The sequence below is a fragment of the Eschscholzia californica genome, unplaced genomic scaffold, assembly GCF_041429995.1.
Source record: "Eschscholzia californica isolate CP2 unplaced genomic scaffold, dmEscCali1.0.p SCAF_2, whole genome shotgun sequence".
NCBI classification, from domain to species: Eukaryota; Viridiplantae; Streptophyta; class Magnoliopsida; order Ranunculales; family Papaveraceae; genus Eschscholzia; species Eschscholzia californica.
The window spans coordinates 11,357,071-11,382,052 of NW_028238309.1; the positions used below are offsets into that span (position 1 = coordinate 11,357,071).

Genomic DNA, 24,982 nt, shown 5'->3' on the forward strand with positions numbered 1-24,982 from the left:
AATATGCAATGTTAGATTTTGATTCGAAAATGTTTACCATGGCTGTTTTTTTTTCGTTGAACATTTACCATGACTGTTTAGTATAAGGGATTCAAGATGACATTTAGAAAAATGTAATATGTATTTTCAAATCTGCACAATGTATATTTATGTTGCGAATAACATTTTAAGAAATGTAATGTTAGATTTTGGTTTGAAATATTTTTATCACGACTATGAGAATTCACTATAACATTTTAGAGAATGCAGTATGTATTTTCATATCTACACTACGTATATTCACGATGCAAATAACATTTCGGAAAATACGTTGTTAAATTTTGATTCGAATCATTTTTACCATGACTATTTAGTCTAAGGAATTCACTATACACATTTAAGAAAATGCAATGTGTATTTTCCAATCTACACTACATATATTCAAAATGCAAATAACATATCAGAAAATGCAAAGTTAAATTTTTCATTCGAAATATTTTTAGCATGACCATTTAGTAGGAAGGATTCATTATGCAAATTACATATAAGAAATGCAATGTGTATTTCTAGATCTACACTATGTATACTCCGAAATTATGAGACAAAATCAAGTAATTTAAAAAATCGAATCCTAAATATTGTTCTCTCATAACTTCCGAAAATAATTTTATGTTTGTACTTCCTATCTAGATCTCCACAAAGCCGAAACTCTAAAAATGCATTTTAAATTATAGCATATCCAAACCACAAAACCCTTCTAGTATCATAGGTCTTGTAAAGCAATCCTACATTGTTGGTGAGACGAAGTGTGGTGCTCCTCTTAAGAGACTAAACACCCTTCCCTTGTGACTTGTGAGCCTTTTTGAAATCATGAGACCCAGAAGTCAAAACGAACAATATCCCCAGCGAGACCTTTTAAAATAATTAGGCGAAAAAAAAAGTAAAAGCAGACAATAACACTAGTAGAGGACTGATCCGCAAATCTTGAAACAGAGGGAGATAAGGAGCTTGGTGGAGAGAGGAAGGGGAATAGAAGACGGATTAGGGTAATTTCTTTTCTCAGTCAAGGAATGGTGTTTCGAAAAACAACTTCAGTCGCATCTGAGTTCATTTCTTGTTCAAAAAATACTTCAATAGGTAAACTTTCATCTTTATTTGTAAACCCAGGGAAAGTCATTAAATCAAAACCTCAGAATGTATCAAAAATTTCAAATCCTGAAACTTTGAACGAAACCCTTGTCTTAGATTTTGTCAAATCTAAGACTAGGGCAGGAGAATTTAACCTCCATGAGGCAACTAAGTTCTTCAATGAAATGATTTCCATGAAACCCATTCCTCCAATTGCAGCATTCAATTCATTGTTAGGAGAAATTGCTAGAATCAAACATTATTTACCTGTCATTTCTCTATGTAAAAGAATGAACTTGATTGGAATTCAATCAGATTTCATTACCCTAAATATATTAATCAACTGTTGTTGCAATTCTAATCGTGTTAGTTTAGGTTTAGCTTTTCTAGGGGAACTTCTTAGGAGGGGTTATCAACCAAATATTATAACTTTCAATACATTTATTAGAGGGTGTTTTATGGAGGAAAAATTGGATGAAGCAATTAGGGTTTTCAAGCTAATGATCAAGTGTGGTTGTAAACCTGATATAATTACATATGGGACTTTGATTAATGGGTTATGCAGGTCGGGTAATATGACTCTAGCTTTACAAATGCATCGAGAGATGGTTAATGGTGATGGTAGTTGTAAGCCTAATATCGTCACGTATAGTGCTATAATCGATGGTTTCTGTAAGGATGGATTGATGAATGAAGCAACGGAACTATTTTCTGAAATGATAGTTAACAAAATTTCTCCGGATGTAGTTGTTTATGGCTCTTTAATTTATGGATACTGTAACATAGGCAAGTTAGTAGAAGGTAAAAGGTTGTTTGGTGAAATGGTTAATCGAGGTATTTCACCGAATGTGGTTGCATTTAATGTTTTGATTGATGCACAATGCAAGGAAGGAAAAACTATAGAAGCGGAGAAATTGTTAGATTATATGATACAGATAGGTGAGAAACCTAATACGGTTACTTACAATACGTTAGTTGATGGATTGTGTTTGGAAGGAAGAATAGATGATGCAAGTAAGTTGTTTGAGTCTATGGCTGGTAGTAGAGATTACGAACAAGATGTTATTAGCTATAATATTTTGATCAATGGGTATTTCAAGAACAAGAAGAGCGATGAAGCTGTAAGACTTTATAGAGAAATGCTTCGTAAGGGTATTAAGCCTACTGTTGTGACCCATCAGACTTTATTACATGGTTTCTTTCAAGAAGGGAATGTTCAAGATGCACGCAAGCTTTTTGCTGAGATGAGAAGTCGTGGAAAGAGACAGGTTTCGTCGACTTATCTCATAATGTTAGATGGACTGTGCAAAAACGGGTGCAGTTCAGAGGCAATGGAACTGTTTAAATCTATTGAGCACACCGATATTAAACTATGCGTTAAGATTTTTAATTGTCTAATAAGTGGGATGTGGAAATCAGGTAAAAGTGAAGTTGCAATGGAACTATTTGAAAAACTCTTGAATAGAGGATTGAAACCCAATGTCGTAACATATTCAATTATGATTGATGGATTTTGCAAGGAAGGCCAATTGGATAAGGCATATGATTTGTTCTCGGAAATGGAAGAGAAGGGATGTATAGCGGATGTTATCACGTTTAATACACTTATACATGGATGCTGCCAAAATAATGAACCAGAAAAAGCAATTCAACTTCTTCATAAAATGGTTGAGAGAGATCTTGTACCAGATGCCTCTACTGCCTCGATAGTAATCAATTTTCTTACAGGGAATGAACACTATCGCAAATATCTGGATTTGCTTCCGACGTTTCTGCCGAAGTAATATCAATCTTAGAGAATATAAGCCTCGTTGGAGTTACAGGAGTAGAAATTCTAATGCCAACGCAAGATTCTGAAGACATTTCTAGATATGAAGCAACCATGCTTACTCATAATAAGATGTCGAAAAGTGTAAGGTTGGCTCTGAGGGCAAGAATCTCTGAAGCTTTCGGAGAAAAATGCTCCTATCCGCGAGTCCATAGATGGCCGTGCATCATCCTCCAAATCGAGGTTGGTTCTTTCAATTGTTGTATTCCATTAACATATTATTTTGTTTTTATGGATATGCGCAAATATTTTAGAATCAATGATCGGAAAATAAATATCGGAAACTGTAGTACCCACGTTCGTCATTGTAAAGTGTTATATCCTTCTTTTAATCTTATGCCGAATTGTTGTTCAGGTTTGCTGCATGCCTGCATCTGCATAATACTGTTAATAGATATGTCAAATTTCGGTAGTAGTTCCGATTGCTCCAAATGAACTGATCACCAGCTAGTAGTTTAACCATAACCAGTTCATATGTTGAAAGAATATTTCAAATTCAATAAGAGCACTTGTTTTGGTTGTTTTGGGCATGACTACTGTGAAGTACTAGTCTTTCTCAAGTGAAATTTGTTTCACTAAATGAGTTCCTAATTTGGTAAGGGTTCATCAGATTAACAATTAAGCATTTGGAGAACGAATAGTTGGATACAATTCCTATGACTTAACCAACTCGTGAAAAGTTAAACACGGAGTGGTAAAATCACTCCGGTCCGCGGAACACGGCTTCATTAAGCTTGCCTCTGTGACGACATCGCAAAGATTTATCTGGTTTCTCTGATTTGAGTAACTACAGAAAGGAACAGCACTCAAATTTCTTCATTTGAGGAGGCTGGGGAGAAATTTCGAGAAAAAAATGTACTCCCCCAATCATTATTTTGATTTTGCTGGTATTTCACAAGCATATAAGGTTGATATTTGTGTAAAGCTTGAATCTGCAATTTATGAACCTTACTTGTAACTCTGGTGAGAATTTTGGAATGAAATTTCGTCGATTTTGGAATCACATGAAATTTGGACCATTCATGTAAAAATGACTCTCCGATCAACATCTATAACTACATCATCCATAAATTCACCATGGAATTATAAGATTTAAAGTGCGAATTCCTTTGCTTAGACATTCAAAAACGCATTTTGAAGAAAACTCGTGTTAAATTTGGAGTGAGATTTCGTCAATCTCGGAATGGCACGAAATTCAGACTATTCATGTAAAATGATTTTCTTCGTAAATAAACAGTTTGAATGTCTCCATAATTTTGTAACAGAAACGATGCCTCTAATTGAATTTTGTTTTTGTCTATATGTGTGCAGAACCTCCACTGCCAGCAAGATGTGATAGACAGAGTTGAAGAAAGCAGAGAAGTTAAAGAAAATGGTAGAGATGTGAGAAGAAAACTCAAATTTTCGGTTTTGGAAACGGGTCCAACTAAGTTTTGAGCTTCAAGTCTCGTATTCCCCATTCTTACTTTGTCGAGGAACTTAGAGCTCACAAGGAAGAGCAAATTTCACTTGAGAAAGATTGTCTGAGTGATATCATGTCAAATCTTGATTGTTCACAACAAGTTGAGGAAACATAGTCTGAAATTTAGCTTGTTTCTTTCTTTCTCTCTTTTCCGTTGTCAAGGCAATTTCTATTTTTCTGGTTCCATCATCGTATTTGTGTGATGATCGTATATAAACCAAAATATTAGGATCATTGTCATATTCGCGATTTGTAAAATAAATCGAGTATTCAATGAGGAGAACAATCTGAATTATTTGGGACGTATATGTCAAGAATGTTCAATACCATCTCTGCCATTGCCAATTTTATGTAATGACCGTCATGGTAGACTAGGGTTCGCATATTTTTTATGCAGGAAGATTTTCAGAAGATATTCCAAGTGTCTTGGAAATCTGAAATCTTGTAATATTAGTAGTATAGTATTTTGGGTTAGTAGAGAATTAGTGCTTATAGGTGGCGACGGACAATGGAATAACAAGGTGATAGAAAAGATTTTCGATGAATTATCTACTAGAGAAATTCTTAAAATCCCATTGAATGTAAAGAGAGTGGATGATAAGTTGATTTGGGTACATAAAGACAAGGAAACTTTCTCGACTAAATCGTTATATACTACTATTCACAAGGAGAAACCGAGTTCATCTTATCCGCAGGAATTATCATATGAATTAACATGGATGAATATGTGGACTAAATTTTGATTAGTACCAAGAGTCTGAACCTTCATCTGGACAATCTTACATGATGCCTTACCAACAAAAATGCGAATCTTAAAGTTTAACCCACAAATATCTATGAAGTGCTCAATTTGTGAGGAGGATGAAAATATTGATCACTTATTCCGTACATATAGAAAGGCTAGGGAGACATGGAGGTGTTCTCCATTATATACGAGGGTCAATGGAGATGAAGATTTTAAAACACTAATATGCAAGTGGCTGATGAGTAATGAAGATGAGAAGGTTATCGTATTGAGAATATACGTTACGTGGGCTTTGTGAAAAGCGCGAAACAAATGTACCTTTGAGAAGGTAAAACCGAACAGTTGTAGAATAATACAAGACTCTCAAACATTTTTTTATGAATTCTCGGGTTCTAGCACAAGTACAACTACACAGGATGAGAATTTACCAAGACAACACGGGCGGGTTTGGTCTCCTCCTAACTCAGATTTACTTAAAATAAATTGTGATGCAGCTTTTGAGAATGAAGCAGCAAGGGTGGTAGCTATAGTCAGAACGACAAAGGAGAGTTTATAATAGTTGCTGTGAGAAGTTGTATAGCTTCAAAGGCAAAGGAAGCTGAAGCTAGGGCAACACAATAGGTTGTATACACGGCGAAAAAGATTCCTGAGTATGGATGCATCATTGAAGGAGATGTCATAACTGTTATTAAATCTTGTTCAGATCGCCCAGATAATGCACCATGGGGAATTCGAGCTATTATTACTGATATTCAAGATGATTCGGCGGAACTCCCAAAAGTGGAATTCAATTATTGTCCTCGTGAGGCAAATAATGTTGCTCATTCATTAGCAAAGTTTAATTTGAAGCTTAAGTTAAACCAAATTATGGAGACTTATGAGACTCCGAATTCCATTGTAAGTCCGTTGGCGACAGATTTAGCCAACATTAATATTTGCTCTAGTAGCTAATAAATCAGGCAATGACCTCAATTCATTAAAAAAAAAGAGAATTAGTACTTTTAGTAGTTTTATAATTTTATGAAACTTTCTAAGTTTTAGATTTTAGTAAATTATTTATTTAGAATTGTTAATTAGAGTTTCATTAGGTTTAAGAACTCTTCTGCTATATAAAGGGATTCTAGTAGTTGCTTAATTAAATCAAGTTTGATCAATACAATAAAAGTATTTCTTTTACTCTTTATGAGTTTTAACTTTTATAACTTTTAGACGCATATCTAAAAAAATTCTGAGTTTTTGGTTGCGACAGTTAACATCAAGAGCGAGGATTCGCCTGATTTGATATTAATTACATGAACATCACTTTAGAACACATCGATGAATTTGCCAAAGAAGCATCTAAAGTTGGTTTAGAAAAAAAGTCATTCACATTAATTTTCTTTCTCAATTTTGTAATCAATCAATACGGATAAATATTATCATGATGATCGTAGGACCGATGTGATACTTTTAACACTTGAAAAGATAGATCAACGGCTAGAAACCATCAGAATCTTAACCAAACCTAATCAATCAACCATTAGCAGGGATCTGATTAGAAATTTATCCACAACCAAGCTGTTAATAGATACGGAAAAAAAAAATAGTATTACAACAAATTTTGAGGTGTGTCTAATTGTGATGTGTTTGTAGTTGTGGATGAAATTAATAATACTACTCCCTCCATCCCAAATTAAGAGTCCCATATTGGTAATCCAACTTATTTTCATATTTTTTCTTCTTCCAAATTTATCCTTATTTATTTGACAACTTTTCTTGAAGCAATACAAGGACTATAATTTCCATTCTAGAAATAAATGTAACTTTTCTTGAAGTAATTAACTTTTCTTAAAGTAATTGAAAGATTACAAAGAAAAACCAACTTTTGTGTTGGAAAATGTCAAATATCTTAATTAACTTAATTAATGCATCATATATTAAAAGTATCAAAGAGAGGGTATTCATGGAAAAGTAAGGGATTTTATATGATATATTAGGAATGGGACTCTTAATTTGGGACATCCAAAAAAGGAATAGTGGACTTTTAATTTGGGACGGAGGGAGTATTTCAGACACAGGAATTAATGTGGAATGTGATGCTAAATCAATTATTCAAGAAATAAAAACTGATACTATTGAAATCATGAAAGAGTTTAATATCATCAGTTCTCGAGATGAGGGGTCTTGAATTTTTGAAGAAGTTGCTAAGAAAGTTGATTTGAAGGAAGATGAGACACTTTTTTAGTCGCATTTCGGTCTAACTGATTGTTCTTCATATGAAGATCTATTATTAGTAATTTGTGACAAAATACTAAAACCGGATCTTCATATGAAGTACAACCAGTTAGTCTGAAATCCGATAAATAAAGTTTCCCATCTTCCTTCAAATCAACTTTGTTAACAACTTCAGAAATTAAGAACCCTCATCTTGAGAACTGATGATATTAAACTCTTCTGTAATAGTGTCTGCTTTATTTCTTGAATAATTAGTTTATAATCACATTCCACAGAAATTTCTATACCCGAAATAGTATCACTAATTTCATCAACAGCTATAGACACATCACAATTAGACATTACCTCAAAATATGTAGTAATACTAGTTGTGCTTTCTTTGAGTCTATTAGCCCTCGACACGATCTCTACTACCGGTTGATTGACTAGGGTTTGCATTGACATTCTGATGGTTTTTAAACATCTTTACGAGTTGTTCTTGTAATTGATCTATCTTTTCAAGTGCTAGAAGTATTGCATCGTTCCTCCCGTCACCATGATAATATTTATCCATATTGATTGATAACAAAATTGAAAAAGGAAAAATAATGTGAATGATTTTTTTTTCTTAAATCAACTTTAAATACATCTTTGGCAAACCTATCGATGGGTTCTATAATGATGTTCTCATAGATGATATCGAACGAAGCGAATCCTTGCTCTTGATGCCAACTGTTGCAGGAAAAAAACTCATAAAAACCTTAGACATATATATATATATATATATATATATATATATATATATATATATGTATATATATATATGTATGTCTAAAACTATAAAACTCGTATAAAGTAAAAGAAACAGTTAAATTTTATTGATCAAACTTATTTAAATTAGAGGTGTGATTCATTGAGCTCGAGCTCACACGGTGATTTGTGAGCTCCAGCTCCAACAACCGTACATTTGTATGCGTCCTCAAAAATACAGTTGTATTTTGCTTAAAATATGGAGTGGTTTAACTCAATAATTAATAAACCCTATTTCACATTTATAATTACAAAAATACCATCCAAAATAAATCTTCGAGGTATTTTTTATATCTTCTTTAGCCAAATTAACCAATTATAGGGTTTTCCTGTTTCACGACTTTTCACCCAAATTAGCCATTCAATCAGCATGTTGTCTTCTTCCTTCCCCCACAAACTTAATCAGAATCTTTTACTTTCTCTTAGAGTCTGGGTTTTACTTGAGCAATTTTTTCTCTCATTCACTTTTTTGATGCGTAGTTTTTAATCAAAGGTTAAATTCAACCTCAAATATGAAATAACTTACAGTTCTTTGAGTTAAATGATTCACATATTCAAGTCAAGTTTTGGTGCCACTTTATCTTATCATTGAAATTTGTTGTTCTTGTTTAGTTTAATCTGATCAATGTCTAAATTCATGGAAGCATTAGTATTCTTGGCTCGAATCCAACCAAAATGAACCTTTTTTTGCCAAATCTAATGAGGTTTTCTTTAATTAATCAATATTTATTTGAAATAAGGAAAAGAATTTGCACAAAGTGTTGATGTTATCTGCGAGTTTACAACCTCACTAAAAGTGTTGACGTTTTTTTAAATTTTAGTTAAAAAAAATTTTAGAGAGAAAGAGACTGAGTGAGAAGACCGTGAATTAGAAGTCATTTGGGTATTTAAAAAGATATGAATTTTGCACTTCCCTATATTAAGGGAAAGTTCAACCGTGAGAGTCAATCTATCACAATCAACGGTTGTGGTGCTCGAGCTCACAATTCACCGTGTGAGCTCGAGCGAATCATGTCTCTTTAAATAAAACAACTACTAGATCCTTTTATATAGTATAAAAGTTTCTTAAACCTAATCAAACTCTAATTAACCATTTTCAAATAAATAAAATATTCAAATCTAAAACTAATAAAGTTTCCTAAAATTATAAAATTGCTAAAAGTAATAAAATTTTCTACTCACCCAAAATATTTATCTACTAAATTTTAATATATCTCCTTCTAGAAACCTCCCTGCCTCACTTTTAGTGATAAAAACATATATAAGCAGGGCTGAAGTTGGTAGCTACAAAGGAAAACGTCTGGCTCTTTATTTAAATTTTTACTACTTTATTTTATTTCGCATTTATCGGCCAAATTATTACATGTAGAGGAAAGCAATTGGAATGAATACTTTTTCTTTTTTGAGAAATCGACTACAACCTACGTTAGTCGTTATAAGGCATTAATACATCGAGACGATGTGATAAGCACAATAACTGTCGAAATACTACTGAACCTAAGCCCGACAAATTAAATAGCCTATAGCCTGACGAATTAAATGGTCTAAAGCCTACACAAATTACTTTATTTACACCCAAGTTCAATATTTCCTGAATTTACACTTCCATGCGAATGAACAGGGGACGTTCCATAAGTTCTCTTTTCACAACCTTTCAAAGGGTTGGAAAAGACGGGAATATCCCTTGTCCTATTACCAAATAGGACAGATAATGTACACAGGGGTGCTTTTAAATAATTTGCTAATCCCTTTCCACGATAATTAAGGGTTTCCAGTCTCTTTATTTGCGCTGTCTGCAGGGGATATGAGAAAGGAATTCTAGGATGAGTCTCACTTTACAAATCTAATTCTGCTTGATGCACAAACCACATCATTGTATCCATTCACAAAAACACCTAACAGACAATGGAAATATGAAGCCGGTACATTCTTATAGTACCGGTCCATGGATACCTAATCATGGAAAAACAAGTTAACAAACTACGAGAGATTGACAATAAAACCAAGACGGAACATGTATACACACTGATTAATTTTTTGATTATACACAAGTTTTCCAGTACAGATCAAGAGTAACCATCTAACACAAATTTATTGTCTTTTATTTTCACATACACTTTCACCACACAAACATAACATGTACAGTATGAATGTTCAGTATTCGGATCAGATTCATCGAAGTAGAATCATGGGAGTTCATACTTGAAATACAAATCACCGTCTAAAATCGAGAATGATAGTAGTAAATGAATGACATATAGGTGTATTAGAGTCGGATAGTACACATAACTGCAGTTTTGAAATCCAAGGGGGTTTGAAATGGCGTCTTTGTCGTCAGAGATCTCCATGTTTTCTTTTTAGGGTTGTAACTTTGGATCATAAGTGGCGTACCTTTCCTCTGCGGGCGTGTTCTTCGGACTTCTTTGGAGTCTACTGAATTCAGCGAAGACATCACATGCAGTTCTCCATTTAATGAAACAAAACCAAATGACGAGTCCATGGGAGCTTTCTTTGGTACTGATGATTCTTTACTCCATCTGTTCGAATATATATCATATCTGCAAAATAGTAATTTCACAATGGGACTGGGAGTTTCCTCTAAACTGTAATTGCAAAGATACGACATAATGGCAAAACTCTTTGATCAATGATGATTATATGAAAGAAAATCATTTACTTTAAGTAGGATTTCCTTTAGACGCAATCAGTCGGTTGAAAAGAACTAGACTCATGCTATCCGAATCTGATATTTCGGTATATGGTCCATTTTACCAAATATATCTTTTATTTCCACATTGTCAAATACAGAAATATCCGGTACACTACAGAATTTACGTAATATATGGCTGAGTTGACCCGATATATTGTTGAATATCACTATATTATATTCCCGTGGCCCTGGCCATAAGACAACAGACAATTGAATCAATGAAAAATTGTCGTTAGACAGATGTTGAACCAATCAACCAAACTCTTTTAAGTTCAATTTTGTGACAGTCGGAGTTGATCCTTGAGAACTTTTTTTGTCTATAAATCATAAACTCAAGATTCTACACAAAACAGCCGATACCCATCGAACTCCAGCTAAGCCTCCATCTCACAAGACTCAACCTCAGCTAGTTATGCATCTATCAGACATAAAATTGTAAAACAAAAACAGTGCTTCACATACCGAAACGTCCATGTGACCATTATAATATTACCTAAAACGCGATTTCTCTGGTACGTACTACGGGTACCAGTACGCGATATGCATCTAGATGAGTATCATGTATGTGGGGGTATACCTCTTCAACATGCTATTGTGGGTTGTGGTACGTTTTGGACTATTTCCCACGCGATACATACTCTCTATAACGCTTACAAAAAAATACATCCACACTAAGACATTCCATCTCCATAAATCTTAAATTCGTACTTAACTACTCGGTTAGTTGAGTTTTTCGACTTTTATGGAAAAAAATCGGTTGGTAAAAAGGGAAGATTTCGATACGCCAATTTGGAGTATTGGGTCACAAACATACCTAAAAAGCGTGCATGAAATTTGGTACGTGGTAGGTAAGGGAGAGTAGAGTATATGGTAACACTGCGTCACCATTACTCCACTTGCCCAAATCAAAGCAGAATTAACTCTTTTGACCCCTGCCATATTATTCATAATCATACTACATGAACAAACATTTTATATCATTAATAAAACAACGAAGAGAATCAAGCCACATTTTATATCATCAATACAATATTAATCTAAAGATGAATAACTTCACTAAAAGTATTGTATTAAATTGCAGAAGTACTCGAATTCGAACAACTTGGAATTTGGAAATAATATATTACCTGAAAACATCAGTCCTATCAAGCATAAAAACGCCGGGCAATTTGCCGTCTTCCCCTTCTACAACAACAACATTTCCGAGCTTCCTCCTTTCCCCTTCTTCCCACATTTCCCCAATCTCTCTCCACTTCCCACCATTCTTGAGTTCTAAAACCACCCCATCTCTATAATATTCATCCACTGGAAAAACCCCAGAAACTGTTCTAGATTCTCCATATCCACCCATAACCCAAAATTCCTCTCCATCTCCAACCAAGAAACCAACACAACCGGCTCGGAATCTCGGTAACCCATCTAAAGCAACCCACTCATCTTTCTCCACAGTATAACACTCTACTGAATTCATCCTACTCCCAGCAGCACCAAACATAGCATGTCTTGACCCACCACCAGCAACAAGAATTTGCCCTAATTTAGGGTTTGTAACACAAGCAAAACTCCCCCTCGGCGAAATCATAGACGATAACCGATCCCAAGATGAATTATATACGTTTAAGCGAAAAATTGAAGAAGATGGTGATGGGCGATCAATTGGGAATGATCGTGTATCGAAAAGTGATCCACCAAGAACATAGATATGGTGACCTAGAGAGATGGAAATGAAATTGGAGAGACCATATGCATGAGGGTTACAAGGCATAGGAGGAAGAGGACACCATGAAAGATTTTGAAGATCGAAAAGGTAAGGAGGAGAGAGAGATGGATCTTGAGGGAAGATACAAAGTAGGTGTGATGATTTGAGATGATGAATTTGACGAAGAGAAATTAGGGTTTTGGAAGAGAAGAAAGTTTTCCATGATTTGGAAACTGGTTTTAAGCGAGCGTGGTGAGAAAACGGAACTGATGAGAGAATTAAAGAGGAGATATCGTTGAGGAGTCCTGGAATTAGGGTTTGAGTTGGATCGACTGTTTCTGCTAAAGACGAAGAAGAAGAAGAAGAAGAAGAAGATGACGAGGATGACGAGGAAGAGGATGACATTTCAGTTGTGAACTTCTTGAGAGTGTTTCAATCAATCTCTAACCGCGCAAGTTTAAGAAAGAAAAACAAGTACAAAATGTTGTCCTAATGCAATGTTTTCTTAAAAAAAACTTAAAGTGCCACCAAAATTTTTTTGAGTTTTATTTATAAAAAACTATTACAAATGCGACACTGAGTTTGGATTTCAAAATAACGTGGCATCATTTAATGTTGAGATATCAATAACGTGGCATCATTTAATGTTGAGATATCTCGAGAAGAATATTTGAGATTTTTTTTAAGGATCTCAATTGACCACTCAATATTAAAAGCAAATCTAACCATATAGAGTATTGCATTGGAGATGTCTTTTGAATTGAGGATCTCGGCATTGACATATTAGAAAGAGAAACTCGATTGAACCTTGACGCATAAGACACTTCGAATTTTTTTTGGTTTTGCATTGAAGATGCTCTAAGTTCCCGATTTCCAAATTCCAATCATGGGAGCGGCTAATAGCACCCACTAAAAGTGTTGTTAGCCTCCGGCCTCTGTAGGCACCCGATACAGACTGGGTGCCTATTACGGAGGCACCCGCCCAGCACCCTCCCTTTTTTCTCTCTCTCTCTCTTCTTCTTCTTCTTCTTCTTCTTCTTCTTTTTGTTCTTCTCCTTCTCCTTCTTCTTTTTCTTTTTCTTCATCTATTCTCTTTCTTCGAATCATAATCAACACTTTACCATGAAAAAAAATCTTGTTTCTAGTATCATCATCAACAATTAGGAGTTAGAGAGATAAATAACCTTGTTTTAGAGAGATAAAAAGAGTAAAAGCATTATGAGAAAATTTTGATTCAAACCAATAGATATATGACGAGGCGTTAGAGAAAGAAAGAATCTTGATCCAGAACCACCACTAAAAATACTTCCGAGAACCCTAATCGCGGATTAGGTTTGGACAAGTCGATCCGTGTACAAAAATTTCAACGGGTGCCAATAGATGTTTGTGGTCAAATGAGGTCAATCTCCACCACTGTGGACTAACAACATTTTTAACGGGTTCTTTTAGCCACTCCCTCCAATCATACAAGCCCACGACTGATAATTCGGTCGGAAGTTCCATGTTCATTTCTGAGTTGGTCCATAAACACTTTTTTTTTTCAAAACTAAAAAATTCGACAGTTATCATATTTATCACATCTTAGTGATATATTTATGTCCTTATAATGACTTCCGTAATCAGTTTTTTAAAAATAATACGTAATAATAATCAAACCATACAAGGAGAAAAGAAAGTATGTTATAAGACACCCATGGGCTCACGAGGATTAGGACAAGTTCAAAAAATTCGTACAATGTCTCCATTTATCCCCATGCATATTTTAGTACGGGCAAGTTAGTGTTTGTCTTCTAATTAATGGTAGTAGATATTTTAACTAACATTGTAATAATTCTTATTTAGCTTTTACCATTCAGTTTAAATTTGTTATTTTATTTTTCATTTCGATACGATTGTTACTTTTATGTTCTTGCTCTTCCTTCCTCTCTCTCTCTCCTTAAATGATCTTATTCGATGCTTGGTATAATAAGAAGATGAAAAAGATAGAAAAAATGAGATAAAAAGTTGAAAAATAACATTATTGCGCCCACGTGTCACCGCCACATGCAATGAGGTCTAGAGTAGACTTAACTTTCTGCCTTCTCTAGCATTTCTCCAAAGGAAGTCTCCCAACCAATTAGACTTTCTTTTATAGCAGACCCTATACATGCAAAATTTTTGCGGGCCCCACTGGTAGGGGGCCAGTGTAGGCGTCCTGCTCAAACTGGGCACCCCACGATCGTGGTCGTACCTTTCATATGGACGCTTTTGTTGAATATTTCACGCATTATAAGTGGTGAACCTCGTGTTATCAAAATGTCTGATTTCCATTTGACATAGAGTAAGCCTTCCATCATCACAACTATTGCATTTTATCTTAACAAAACGAACCAAACTAAATAATTGAGAATGTAAATCTTCAGAAAAAACAATACCATACAAATAAATTAACATTTACTCAAAAATTAGAATTGTTTCCTTTCTCTCTTTTTTTTTTCCTTCTCCCTTCTCTTATTTTAACTTACTCCCTTTCCTGCAAAGGCCGGAGAGAGAGAAGAGAGAAATAAAAGAGAAGAATAGAGAGATCGAAGAAGAAGAGAGAGAGAAAGAGATAGAAGAAGAAAAAGACAGAGAAAGAAGAAGCAAAATATATTTTGTTTGTTTTTTTAGTTAAACTTCGTTGGCAGACAACTTTCTACCTGAAATAAAAGGCGAGCTCGAGAGACAGAGGGAGAGATGATCTCAAAGAGCAATGGGATGAAAGTGGAAGAGATAAGGAGAAATGACGTGGAGTTAATGTTTTAACATATCTTTGGAACTAATTCCATCTTGATCCCTATGGGTACTTTCGGGAAAATTGAAATATTTTATGGGTACTTTCGGAAAAATTGAAATATTTTGACTTTCCATCCAAATCAAACACACACCACGAGAGACGTATGAGACCAAAACGGCTAGTTGGTCATAAATTGGGGTCGAAACAGAATTAACCACTTTCCCAACTTGCGTCACCCCTTCTCTGTTGGAGTCTTGAGTTTCAAACTAGTGAACGGAACATTTGCTCCCTCCATTCCGGCGAGAAACTTCACGATCAGAGAAGGGGTTCCTATTGCCGCCAAAGTGTTCGGATTGACTGAATCTCTCGAGATCGATCACCTCCGAACTAGGGTTATGATTGAGTGAACTAGGGTTAAGCTTCAGAAAGGGAATAAATGGCTCCAACGATCCCAAATTTGGGATTTTGGCGATGGAGCTGTGGAAACATCTCCAATCACAAAGTCTTACAATTGGTTTTGGTTGTGCTTTTGGCTACAACCGATCTCTGTAGATCAAACACCGTCAGTACTACTTCTTTTTCATCTTCATCAACCACGCATACCAACAATTGGGCTGTTTTAGTGTGCACCTCTCGCTTCTGGTAAGCAAATTTTTTCAAATTAGATCTTTTTATCTGATTCTTCTGATTCAAATGAGCTTATGTCATGGGTAATAGTTGAATTTCATGATCTTGATGCATTTTTACCATAAACAAAGTGGAATTGAATGGTAGAAATATGATAAGGTATTAGCAAATATCCTACTACCTGAAACCCTAGGATTCAAATATTAAGTTGATTGCGTCATTGTCGGATATTAAAAATTTAACATGATTCAACCCCTATCTGGAATCTGAGTCAGTTGTACTGGTTGCATGATAACTCTTCGAAGTATTAGTGTATTATTTTTATGAATTTCCATATGACGTTGCGTCGGTTCCAATAAAGAGAGAAAAACAACATTTCCAAGCTTCCCATTATGAAATTATATGTGATGCAAGTTATAGTCGACATGCATCACGGAAGATATCTTAAGGAATTTCATCCAACCTGCTTCTAAGCCTTCTGCAGATCCGTCTATCTTATGCAGCGCTATATCTCATCTGTTTAAGTTCTCACACCCTTGCTCCAATTCCATTTCATATTTCGTTGACAAGTTTCTTAGAGATTCAAAGCTCCCCGCTTCATTAACTATATACTTTTATTAGTTGTTTTCTTTATAAGGAACTTTACACCCATAACTTTCTTTTTGACTTCCTATTTGACATAAGATGTTTGTACTGTTTTAATAGTGCAGCAACCTAATTGATAAAAACTTTTGTATGTGTGCTATTTTCCTTGGGCAATAGTGGTAAGTGGTAACCACTGCATTTGAACCCTATTTCAGGTACATTTTTACAGGTTCATTATGCTCTTCCATAAAGTCTCTATAATATCTGAAGTAATCGCTACGAAGGCACTAAGGCCATTAGGCCCAAGGTTTAATCTGAGCTAGGTATTAGCATCCAGGGACAATTAATTAGACTCCCTACCTTTCCACATTCTCCTCCTGCTAGAAAGATAAAAAGATGATATTGAGAGTTGGGTTAAAGGCCTCTCAACCTATGCTGTAAGGCTTTTCGCGAAACACAAAATATTTACCCATTTAAGGATACAAGCAACATAAAACACAATATGCTCCCTTTTGAGCCAAAAAAATAACGAAGCATTAATTGACGGTAGGACCTTCTTGTGAAGCTTCTTATATTCTGTACCAAAACTTTACTTTGTTATGATCATTTATACGAGGCAGCTGTATAGGTCTAGATGTATTGGATGGCATGACAACAATCACAACATTGGTCTTTCATGCTTCATTCCCATAGAAAAGATGAACTTCAGCAATAACCTTGACCTAGATGCAGTTGATCTAAATTAATAGTTTGGATGGGATCATATTCACGATACACCTATTGTGATAATCTAGTTTGACGTAACTTTATTTGTCCTGGAAAGCTGCATCTCTAGAAATTGTCATTACTTTGTTACAATCTATAGTACCTTTGCCAAAAAATATTACAATCTGTAAATGCTTTATGTAATTGTGGTTTATTCTCCAAAATCAGTGGGTAATGAATCACTACAATTAGAACAACTTCACTGTTTCCCTCTGTTGACCTTTGCCTTCCGGGCGTTAATTTTTCATGTTCTGCATATTCTCTTGTTGATGTGATGCTACAGGGATGCTGGTTTACCAAACTTGTTGTCATGTCTCTATTTTTTTGTTTTTTTACTCGTAATTCTTCTCATATCTATGTAAGTTTGTTCACCTTTAAAAAATCAAAACAAGACGAAAGAAGTTAATGGTCTTGTTATTCTTGATCAGGTTTAACTATCGGCACATGGCAAACACTTTATCCCTGTATAGGTAGGTAGGCTTTTTTTATCCAATTTCCTCCTTTTCCCTTTTGTTAATTTACTTCACTACGTATTCGAGCAGTTCAAATTCAGTTACCTTTTTATCATCCAGGACAGTAAAGCGTCTTGGAATACCAGATGAGAGAATTATACTCATGTTAGCAGATGATATGGCATGCAATGCTCGAAATAATTACCCTGCCCAAGTTTTCAACAATGAAAACCACCGACTTAACTTGTATGGGGACAATGTGGAGGTCAGAAACTTATTTGATGTATTATCTTCTTCTAAAAGCAGCTGTTGTTGTTAGGATCAAATTTCATAACCATTGATTATGTTATTTCAACATGGAGTAGAGACTTCTTATTTAGATATCATGGGTATTGCGCATATATGTAATCAATCACATTCTAATCGGAATACTGGATACAGTTATTGTTAGAGAAAATGGCTATGCTTGTACTGAGATCAATCATTTTATTTGACAAAGTATCCTCAAACTGATACTTGACCATCTAATTATTTAGGTTGATTATCGGGGTTATGAGGTGACAGTTGAAAATTTCTTGCGTGTTTTGACTGGGCGACATGAGACTGCTGTTCCAAGATCAAAACGTCTGTTAAGCGATGAAGGGAGCCACATACTCCTGTACATGACTGGGCATGGGGGAGATGAGTTCTTAAAGTTTCAGGATTCAGAGGAACTTCAGAGTCATGATTTAGCTGATGCCGTGAAGCAAATGAAGGAAAAGCATAGGTGAAAGTAAAAAGTTCTATGTTTTGTTTCTGTTACGAAAATAAGAACTTGTCTGCAATTTTATTATTGTGAGTAACCAGATATATAATATATGTAGTACTTCTAACGACAGATAAAACAACTTGTGATTCCATCACTACCTGACATCATTTTCTGGGAGAAAGCTCATAGTTACTTAATTTCATTTTTTCCTCGTAGATTTAAGGAGCTGCTAATTATGGTAGATACTTGCCAAGCTGCTACACTCTTTAACCAGGTAGGTGATTTTGCTTCGTCCAATATGATTGTATAGAGCAAACTTTTTAACAGAGGACAAAGTAGCCAGCTTTCTAGGGAACCGAAATTTGTTTTAATTGGAGTTCGATATCATTTCTTTTAATCGAGTTACTAAATTTCAATTTCTGAATAAATTCTGATGCCACTTTAAAGCGAAATATTTTGGAAATGTTGGAATGGACACAAGTTAAAGAAATGGTGACAATATTATCTCATTTTTTTGTAATAGACTTACCTACTTATGAAGATCATTCTTCTATATAATCATGGGCGGACCTACATAGAGACCAGCCCGTGACTGGGTTTCTTTAAATATTCACTAGAGATTGGATGAACATTATTAAACGGCGATCCGAACATTGTCAAGTAGGAGTCAGTAGCTAAGTTGGTCTAGGAGTGTAGTAGTTAGATCAACATCCTAAGTTCAATACCCCATGTCGACTAGGTTCTCTTTTTAGTTTTTATAACACCTTTTGTCTTTATCTTATGTTGGGTATTTGCTTCATATTATATGGGGACGCTAGTGTAATAGTAAGGTAAAGAACTTGGTTTACAATCAAATTGTTCGGAGTTAGAGTCAATTCTTCAACATCCCACACTACTTTTCATTTTTGTACTCAGATAACTGTTAATGGATCTCCACTTTCTAAGTCTATTATTTTATTCGATTATCGTATTTAAGTTGGTCTTATTTAACGTTTAGGCGAAAGCATATTACTCTAAACTATGATAGTTCAAAAAATTGAATATTGTGAGGAGCCATTAATCGTTTACGTTCGTAGTCTTAACTCTTCTCTTATGTACATATATTAATTATTATAGTAATATTTGTTCTCTTTAATGAATACAGTAGTTGCGTCCAGCTGATTCACTAAACAAAAAGAGAATTAATATCAATAATTCCTTTTCTCTTTATTGAACTCAACATCTTCTTCGATTTTGTAAGTCTGAGTTAGAAAGCTATGTCGATACATGATACAATATTCCCAAATAATTGCCTTCAAATCTTAGTGATGAGTACTGCATATGTTGGATGAGTAAAATTGTTTTCTAGTAATTTTATACTTGCCCCGTTGACTTGGAATACTAGTTCCGCACCTGTATTGGTGCTTGTTTTTCCAACGAGCGCATGTTTCTGTTTCTTTAGATCTATTTTTAGATATTGAATTTTTACTTCCCGAATCTTGTTCTTGTTTATCTTATTCAGTGTTCTAAAAAATGTTCGAGGCGGTCAACTTATGACTCAATTTGAACTCTAGAGTTAAACGTGCGCATCTGAAGTTAGAGAAGGGGTCAAGTTTGTAAAAAATAGAAAAGTTTGGGGGCTTTGATAAATACATTTCAGATATTGAGAAAATAAATAAAGTGAAAAAAGAAAAATAAAACCTTCCATTAGGTTTTGCATCCTCTTTCTCTCTCTACTTCTACTTCGTCTTCTTTTGTGATAGACATTAATAGTTTTGTTTATTAAATACTTAAGACTTTATATTATGATATTAAACTAGAAGAACTGTGTTATGTTATATTTTTACATAGTTGATGCCATTTTCCTTGCAAAAAATAGTTTCCGCCTTTTACGCATTGAGGCATACGTCTCCAGGCGCTACTTTGCCTTGTGAGAGCAAACCGCCTTGAGACGTAAAAACGTATTTTGAAACATTACTTTTGACTGTACCTTTTCATATTATACGAACGAGTTTGCATGCCATAGAAATTCAATGTTGTAGCGGATGATGTGTAAAGCTCAACCAGTGCTTGAAATGTCCTGCATGTTGTGGTCAACTGGTTCTACATATGTTTGACATTTTAAAGCACTAGTTGTTTCAACCGGAAACTTAGAATTTCTGGACTGATACAATGATATACAGTTCAATTATATTGTGCCATGAAAATCATTCAAGGAGTTCTATGCATGTTGGACAAGCACATCTACATTCCTTAATAGCGCTATATTAGCAATTTCTTGAGTGCATTTGAATTTTTTTAAAGGAAAACCCAATTTGAAATTTTAACATCTTGAAATTCTGCAGCTTCACTCACCTGGTGTTTTGGCCATTGGGAGCAGCATGAAAGGAGAAAATTCATATTCACATCACCTCGATTCTGATGTAAGAAAACTATTACCTCACTCATTCTCACTGTACAATTCTTTTTTAGTTCTTTGACTGACAACTTTATCCAACAAATCGTTTTCAGCTTAACTGTCTCTAAGAGACAATGCCCAAGTTTCTGTTTTCTGATAACTATGTTTCTTTGATACAGATTGGTGTATCCGTTGTGGATCGATTTACTTTTTACACCCTTGCCTTCTTTGAGAGGCTAAATACATACAGCAATGCGTCATTGAGCAGGTACATGTAACTTTTAATTGCCAAAAATGTCTAACTTCAATAAAGCATATACATTAGTATTCTGGATAGATTGGAAACGAATCACTTCCAGTGGATGCTATTGTTGTGATGTGCTTAGTCCGGGAAAAGTTCTCATGTCATCATGTGATAGTCCAGGATTCCAATTTGAACCATTACAGAGTAACTTACAGGAATATTTGTCCCAAATGTTTTGATTTTTCAGACCATATGACCCGGTCGATCCTAGGCCGATCCCTCCCTAGTTGTTTTTCAAACTTTAAATAGTTGGAGTTTAGCTTGTATATTCCAAGTAGAATTTGTGCCTTATGCACAGAACATGTGACATGCATATGTTATATTTGTGTGTGTCTATCGGCCCCTTACCAATCCCGAGCGGATATCCGCCTCTGACTGCTTTGTATGTAACATGAACTACAAAACAGGTATCAGCGTCAGGTATCTGGGTTTGGTTTACCAACCAATTCTCCTCTTGAAATTGAGACTCGAATATTAACTCATTTTGATGTGTGTATATGCATAATATATGTGCAGTCTTTTCAAATCTTATATTCCAAGCATGTTGCTGTCAACTGCCTACTACCGAACGGATCTGTATAAACGACCTCTCGAAGAGGTATGATTTTAGATTGTGTGGTCATTTCTTATTCTTTCGTTCCTGTGTAACGTGAGTGTTGGTAAGTTTATCAATGATATGCAGCACTAGTACAGCGTACGTCATGACAACCTAAAAAAGTTTAAACCCTTTGATGAATACATCATGTACATGGTTGCACGCATGTATATTTTCTTGGCTCTGATTGATGGTCCTTATTATTTTTCACTTTTGATCAGCTCTTGTTAAATTATACTGTATATGCAAATGACGCTGGAAAATTGTTATAGAATGTTTTCATGTATAATATGCTTTAGCTACCTATACTTACCAACTTTGTGCCTTTTCTTCGAGAGATATTATTAGGTACATCAAGATTAACGAGATTTCCATGGCTGATCAAAAAGCAAAAAGATTTCATTGGTCTTTTTGCAGCTCCAATCTTAGTCCATGATCTTAATTAGGATGAACTGATAAGCCTTTCCGCTTCTACATTAGAAAGAAACGTTGGGAGTTGGGACACCATATTTGATATAGCTTTTAGTTATTTTGGTTCTTGAGTAAAGTGAGCAAGTGATACAGTAGATACAGTAGACTTGTTCTCCGCTGAATTGATGAATAAATGGAGACTTACAATCTTAACCCACCTTTTCAATGTGACCTTAACTAAACTAGAGATTGATTGCACTCCTTTCTCGGTTCCTGGCTCCTCTCTTTAAATGGACGGTTTTGGCCTCCCTATATAATTTGAATGATGAGAGGAAGAAGCTCCCCATGTTGAGAGATAGACTTTGTTTCCACGAAGGCTTTGGTTAATCCCATTTTGGAACATTGTTTTCTCAAAATGATTTATGTTGTTCTGTGCTTCATTGTCAATTTCAACATGTTTCCTGGACTTGGATTGGCAAACCCATTTCTCATACTGTAGGGTTTGTTCAAGTGTATTTTTACCAATCTTTAACATATATATTGCTCTTTCTCATTACGACGTTAATACGTTTAATTAAGACAATTCTCTTATCAGTTTGTTATTCATTAGGTGCCTGTAACAAATTTCTTTGGCTCAGTCATGGAAACAATTCCTACCGATTCACCTTATAGAGGCTTTTCAAGCAAAAAGTTAAGCAGAGCCAATATCAAAATGCCATCAGATCCCGAGACTGAGAGAAGAACTCTGACTGGTACAGAAGCAGAAAACCAAGTTCCTGAACCAAGCAGAAAAGAGGTAATGCTTAATTGCAGTTTTCTTGGGTAAAGCCTTCTCTTGTTTTAGGTAGAGCTTAAAAATCGTCCGGAGATAATGACCATTTCCGAATTAGGGTTGCAACTGATCCCAAAACTTGGAGAATCCCTTTTTCCTGCTATGTGCTGTTATAAGAGTTTCTCCCCCTCTTGTTTTTTTTTTTTGAATATTCCCCTCTTGTTATTCTTGACTACAACAATAGTTATAAGAGGAACCGTGATAACATTGTTTGCCCTCTGTTATCAGTTGTCACTGTTTTCGTCTGTTTTTCAAGATCGACCAAAAAGCCATATAATGTAATGGCAATGGGCGTGGATTGTCACCTTTTCATTCTACAATCGTTCCAACATTGATTTCAAGTAATTCATACTGAAGTTTTTCGCATCTGCAGGACGAATGCATTTTCCACTCTATAAGGAACAGTTTCAATAACAAAGTGGACAAGATAGAAGATATGAACACCATGGTGAATTACGGCTTGCTAATCATGCTTCCATTGGTAGCAGTTTCGACCTTCTTGTTCCATTGAAGGTGCAAGACAGTTTGTACCACTTCTTTTCTTCATTCTTTGTTTTCTTCTGTATTCTGTATTCTTACATTAAATAATTGAAGTTGAGATGGTTGAATTACGTTGTACATTTTTTTATGAGACGCTGATCCACCAAAAAGGAGAAAAGGACGGTTCTTCACAAACTGGAAACTGGGTAGGGAATTGTCATACAAACCGTTTATCCTCGAAGCAATCAACTATGGTAGGTCTTGATTAGCAGAGGCATGCTTATCTTAATGAGGCCAATAACTAGGGATATTGAACCACTTTGGTGTGGTGAGGTCTGCAAAATATCCCAGCATCTCTTCAAATCAATGAAGACCTAACTATTACGTCTGCTTGTATTGGAAAGAGTATTCGGCGATGCAACAAACTTCGGAGTGTCCACAACTCCTTTGTGAGGGGGCATTTTATGTATTGTGTAAGACCTCTTCTTGCATCCTTTCAACTTGATCTACTAGACGAGCAACACAACTTAAAAATGTTCTACAAAACATATCATTGGGTTGTTTGTAAACAATGTAAGATTGTTCATCATCCTTTCATTTTGTGTTCTACGCTTGAAGCACACAAAATGAAATGTTTCAGGAAGGCAACATTCAGCAATCAATGGTGTCTCAAGATAATGTTTCAGGAGGAAAAGAGATCATCCTTCTCTCTCATAATCCTCCTACACAATAGAACGCCTCCCAATCAAGCAGAGAGATCAAAGACCTCTGCCTGTCCATTTGTGGCAAAAGGAAAGACAAGCCTTCAGTGACATAGAAGAGTACCCTCAGAAACTAGGATGCGTTATTTTGACATTTTCCTTCCACTTGAAAAGATTAACATGATCTTTTTTGTTATTTGTGTATTTTTTTCGTCATTAAGTTATTCTTTTAATTTTTTTTTGATGGTTGAAGTTTGTTAAACAAGTTTCAAGTTCCGTTAATGGTGTTTTTGAAGTAGAAAATAATGAACAACTATTTCAACTTAAAATTTAGTTTCTTTTTTTTTTCAGTTTTTTCAACAAGTTTGAAACTCCATTAATTAAGTTTCGACTCCAGATAGAACGAGTAGGTGTGTTTAAAAAGTTTTTAGGCTCTATTAATTAGATTTTTCTCTTAAAAAAAATTGTGTATCATACATAATGATTTTTAACTGCCAATCTGATCGGCATGTTTGGCATTTCTAGATTTGTTAAAAGGAGATCAACACTACAGTATGGAGTATTGCCATACATGTAACCAAAGAGAGGACTAATATCATGATTCAAATCTTGAAAAATTATAGTATGAAGTAAATATTTGGAATTCAAGAGGGCCCTGACCCCCTTTTAGGCACATGGGACGACAATGTTCATGAACCTTCTTAATTTTAACCTACCTGATTTATTAGGTAAACTTCTCCAAAATGTTTCAATTTTAGCACCTACATGAGGTTTCTAAAGAATAAACAGTTTTGGC

The 24,982-nt window shown here is 34.9% G+C and overlaps 3 protein-coding genes across 8 annotated transcripts; 2 read left to right on the top strand and 1 right to left on the bottom strand.

Annotated features, from left to right (window-relative positions):
- Positions 1–720: 720 nt before the first annotated feature.
- LOC147556197 (uncharacterized) lies at positions 721–4,703 on the top strand. 6 transcript variants are annotated; one of them, XM_086664000.1, is made up of 3 exons: positions 935–1,116; positions 1,673–3,118; positions 3,291–3,350. In XM_086664000.1, the coding sequence occupies exon 2, from the start codon at positions 1,683–1,685 to the stop codon at positions 2,889–2,891; it is 1,209 nt and encodes a 402-aa protein (XP_086520126.1). In that variant the 5' UTR covers positions 935–1,116; positions 1,673–1,682; the 3' UTR covers positions 2,892–3,118; positions 3,291–3,350. The 6 variants fall into 6 exon arrangements, with proteins under 6 accessions (XP_086520122.1, XP_086520123.1, XP_086520124.1 ...); XM_086663999.1 differs by lacking the exon at positions 3,291–3,350 and adding an exon at positions 4,247–4,703 and having other exon boundaries at positions 952–1,116; XM_086664001.1 differs by lacking the exon at positions 3,291–3,350 and adding an exon at positions 3,546–3,966 and having other exon boundaries at positions 1,004–1,116.
- Positions 4,704–10,155: 5,452 nt separating this feature from the next.
- On the bottom strand, positions 10,156–13,120 carry LOC147556198 (Galactose oxidase/kelch repeat superfamily protein). The gene is made up of 2 exons (XM_086664002.1): positions 11,983–13,120; positions 10,156–10,703 (listed from the first exon to the last, which is right to left on the bottom strand). The coding sequence occupies exons 1-2, from the start codon at positions 12,957–12,959 to the stop codon at positions 10,412–10,414; spliced, it is 1,269 nt and encodes a 422-aa protein (XP_086520128.1). The 5' UTR covers positions 12,960–13,120; the 3' UTR covers positions 10,156–10,411.
- Positions 13,121–15,504: 2,384 nt separating this feature from the next.
- Positions 15,505–24,515, top strand: LOC147556199 (Peptidase C13 family). Its single transcript, XM_086664003.1, has 11 exons — positions 15,505–15,951; positions 17,715–17,756; positions 17,859–18,003; positions 18,275–18,504; positions 18,703–18,760; positions 20,811–20,888; positions 21,043–21,131; positions 21,684–21,765; positions 22,784–22,969; positions 23,379–23,518; positions 24,126–24,515. The coding sequence occupies exons 1-10, from the start codon at positions 15,746–15,748 to the stop codon at positions 23,514–23,516; spliced, it is 1,254 nt and encodes a 417-aa protein (XP_086520129.1). The 5' UTR covers positions 15,505–15,745; the 3' UTR covers positions 23,517–23,518; positions 24,126–24,515.
- The last annotated feature ends 467 nt before the right edge of the window (positions 24,516–24,982 follow it).

Bases quoted from the DNA above. Each gene is read 5' to 3' on its own strand.
- LOC147556199 (XM_086664003.1), top strand. From the start codon at position 15,746: ATGGCTCCAACGATCCCAAATTTGGGATTTTGGCGATGGAGCTGTGGA. The intron at 15,952-17,714 runs GTAAGCAAATTT...ATTCTTGATCAG, and splicing joins GTGTGCACCTCTCGCTTCTG to GTTTAACTATCGGCACATGG. The intron at 18,761-20,810 runs GTAGGTGATTTT...GAAATTCTGCAG, and splicing joins CTGCTACACTCTTTAACCAG to CTTCACTCACCTGGTGTTTT.
- LOC147556198 (XM_086664002.1), bottom strand. From the start codon at position 12,959: ATGTCATCCTCTTCCTCGTCATCCTCGTCATCTTCTTCTTCTTCTTCT. The intron at 10,704-11,982 runs GTAATATATTAT...ACTATTTTGCAG, and splicing joins GATAGGACTGATGTTTTCAG to ATATGATATATATTCGAACA.
- LOC147556197 (XM_086663996.1), top strand. From the start codon at position 1,050: ATGGTGTTTCGAAAAACAACTTCAGTCGCATCTGAGTTCATTTCTTGT.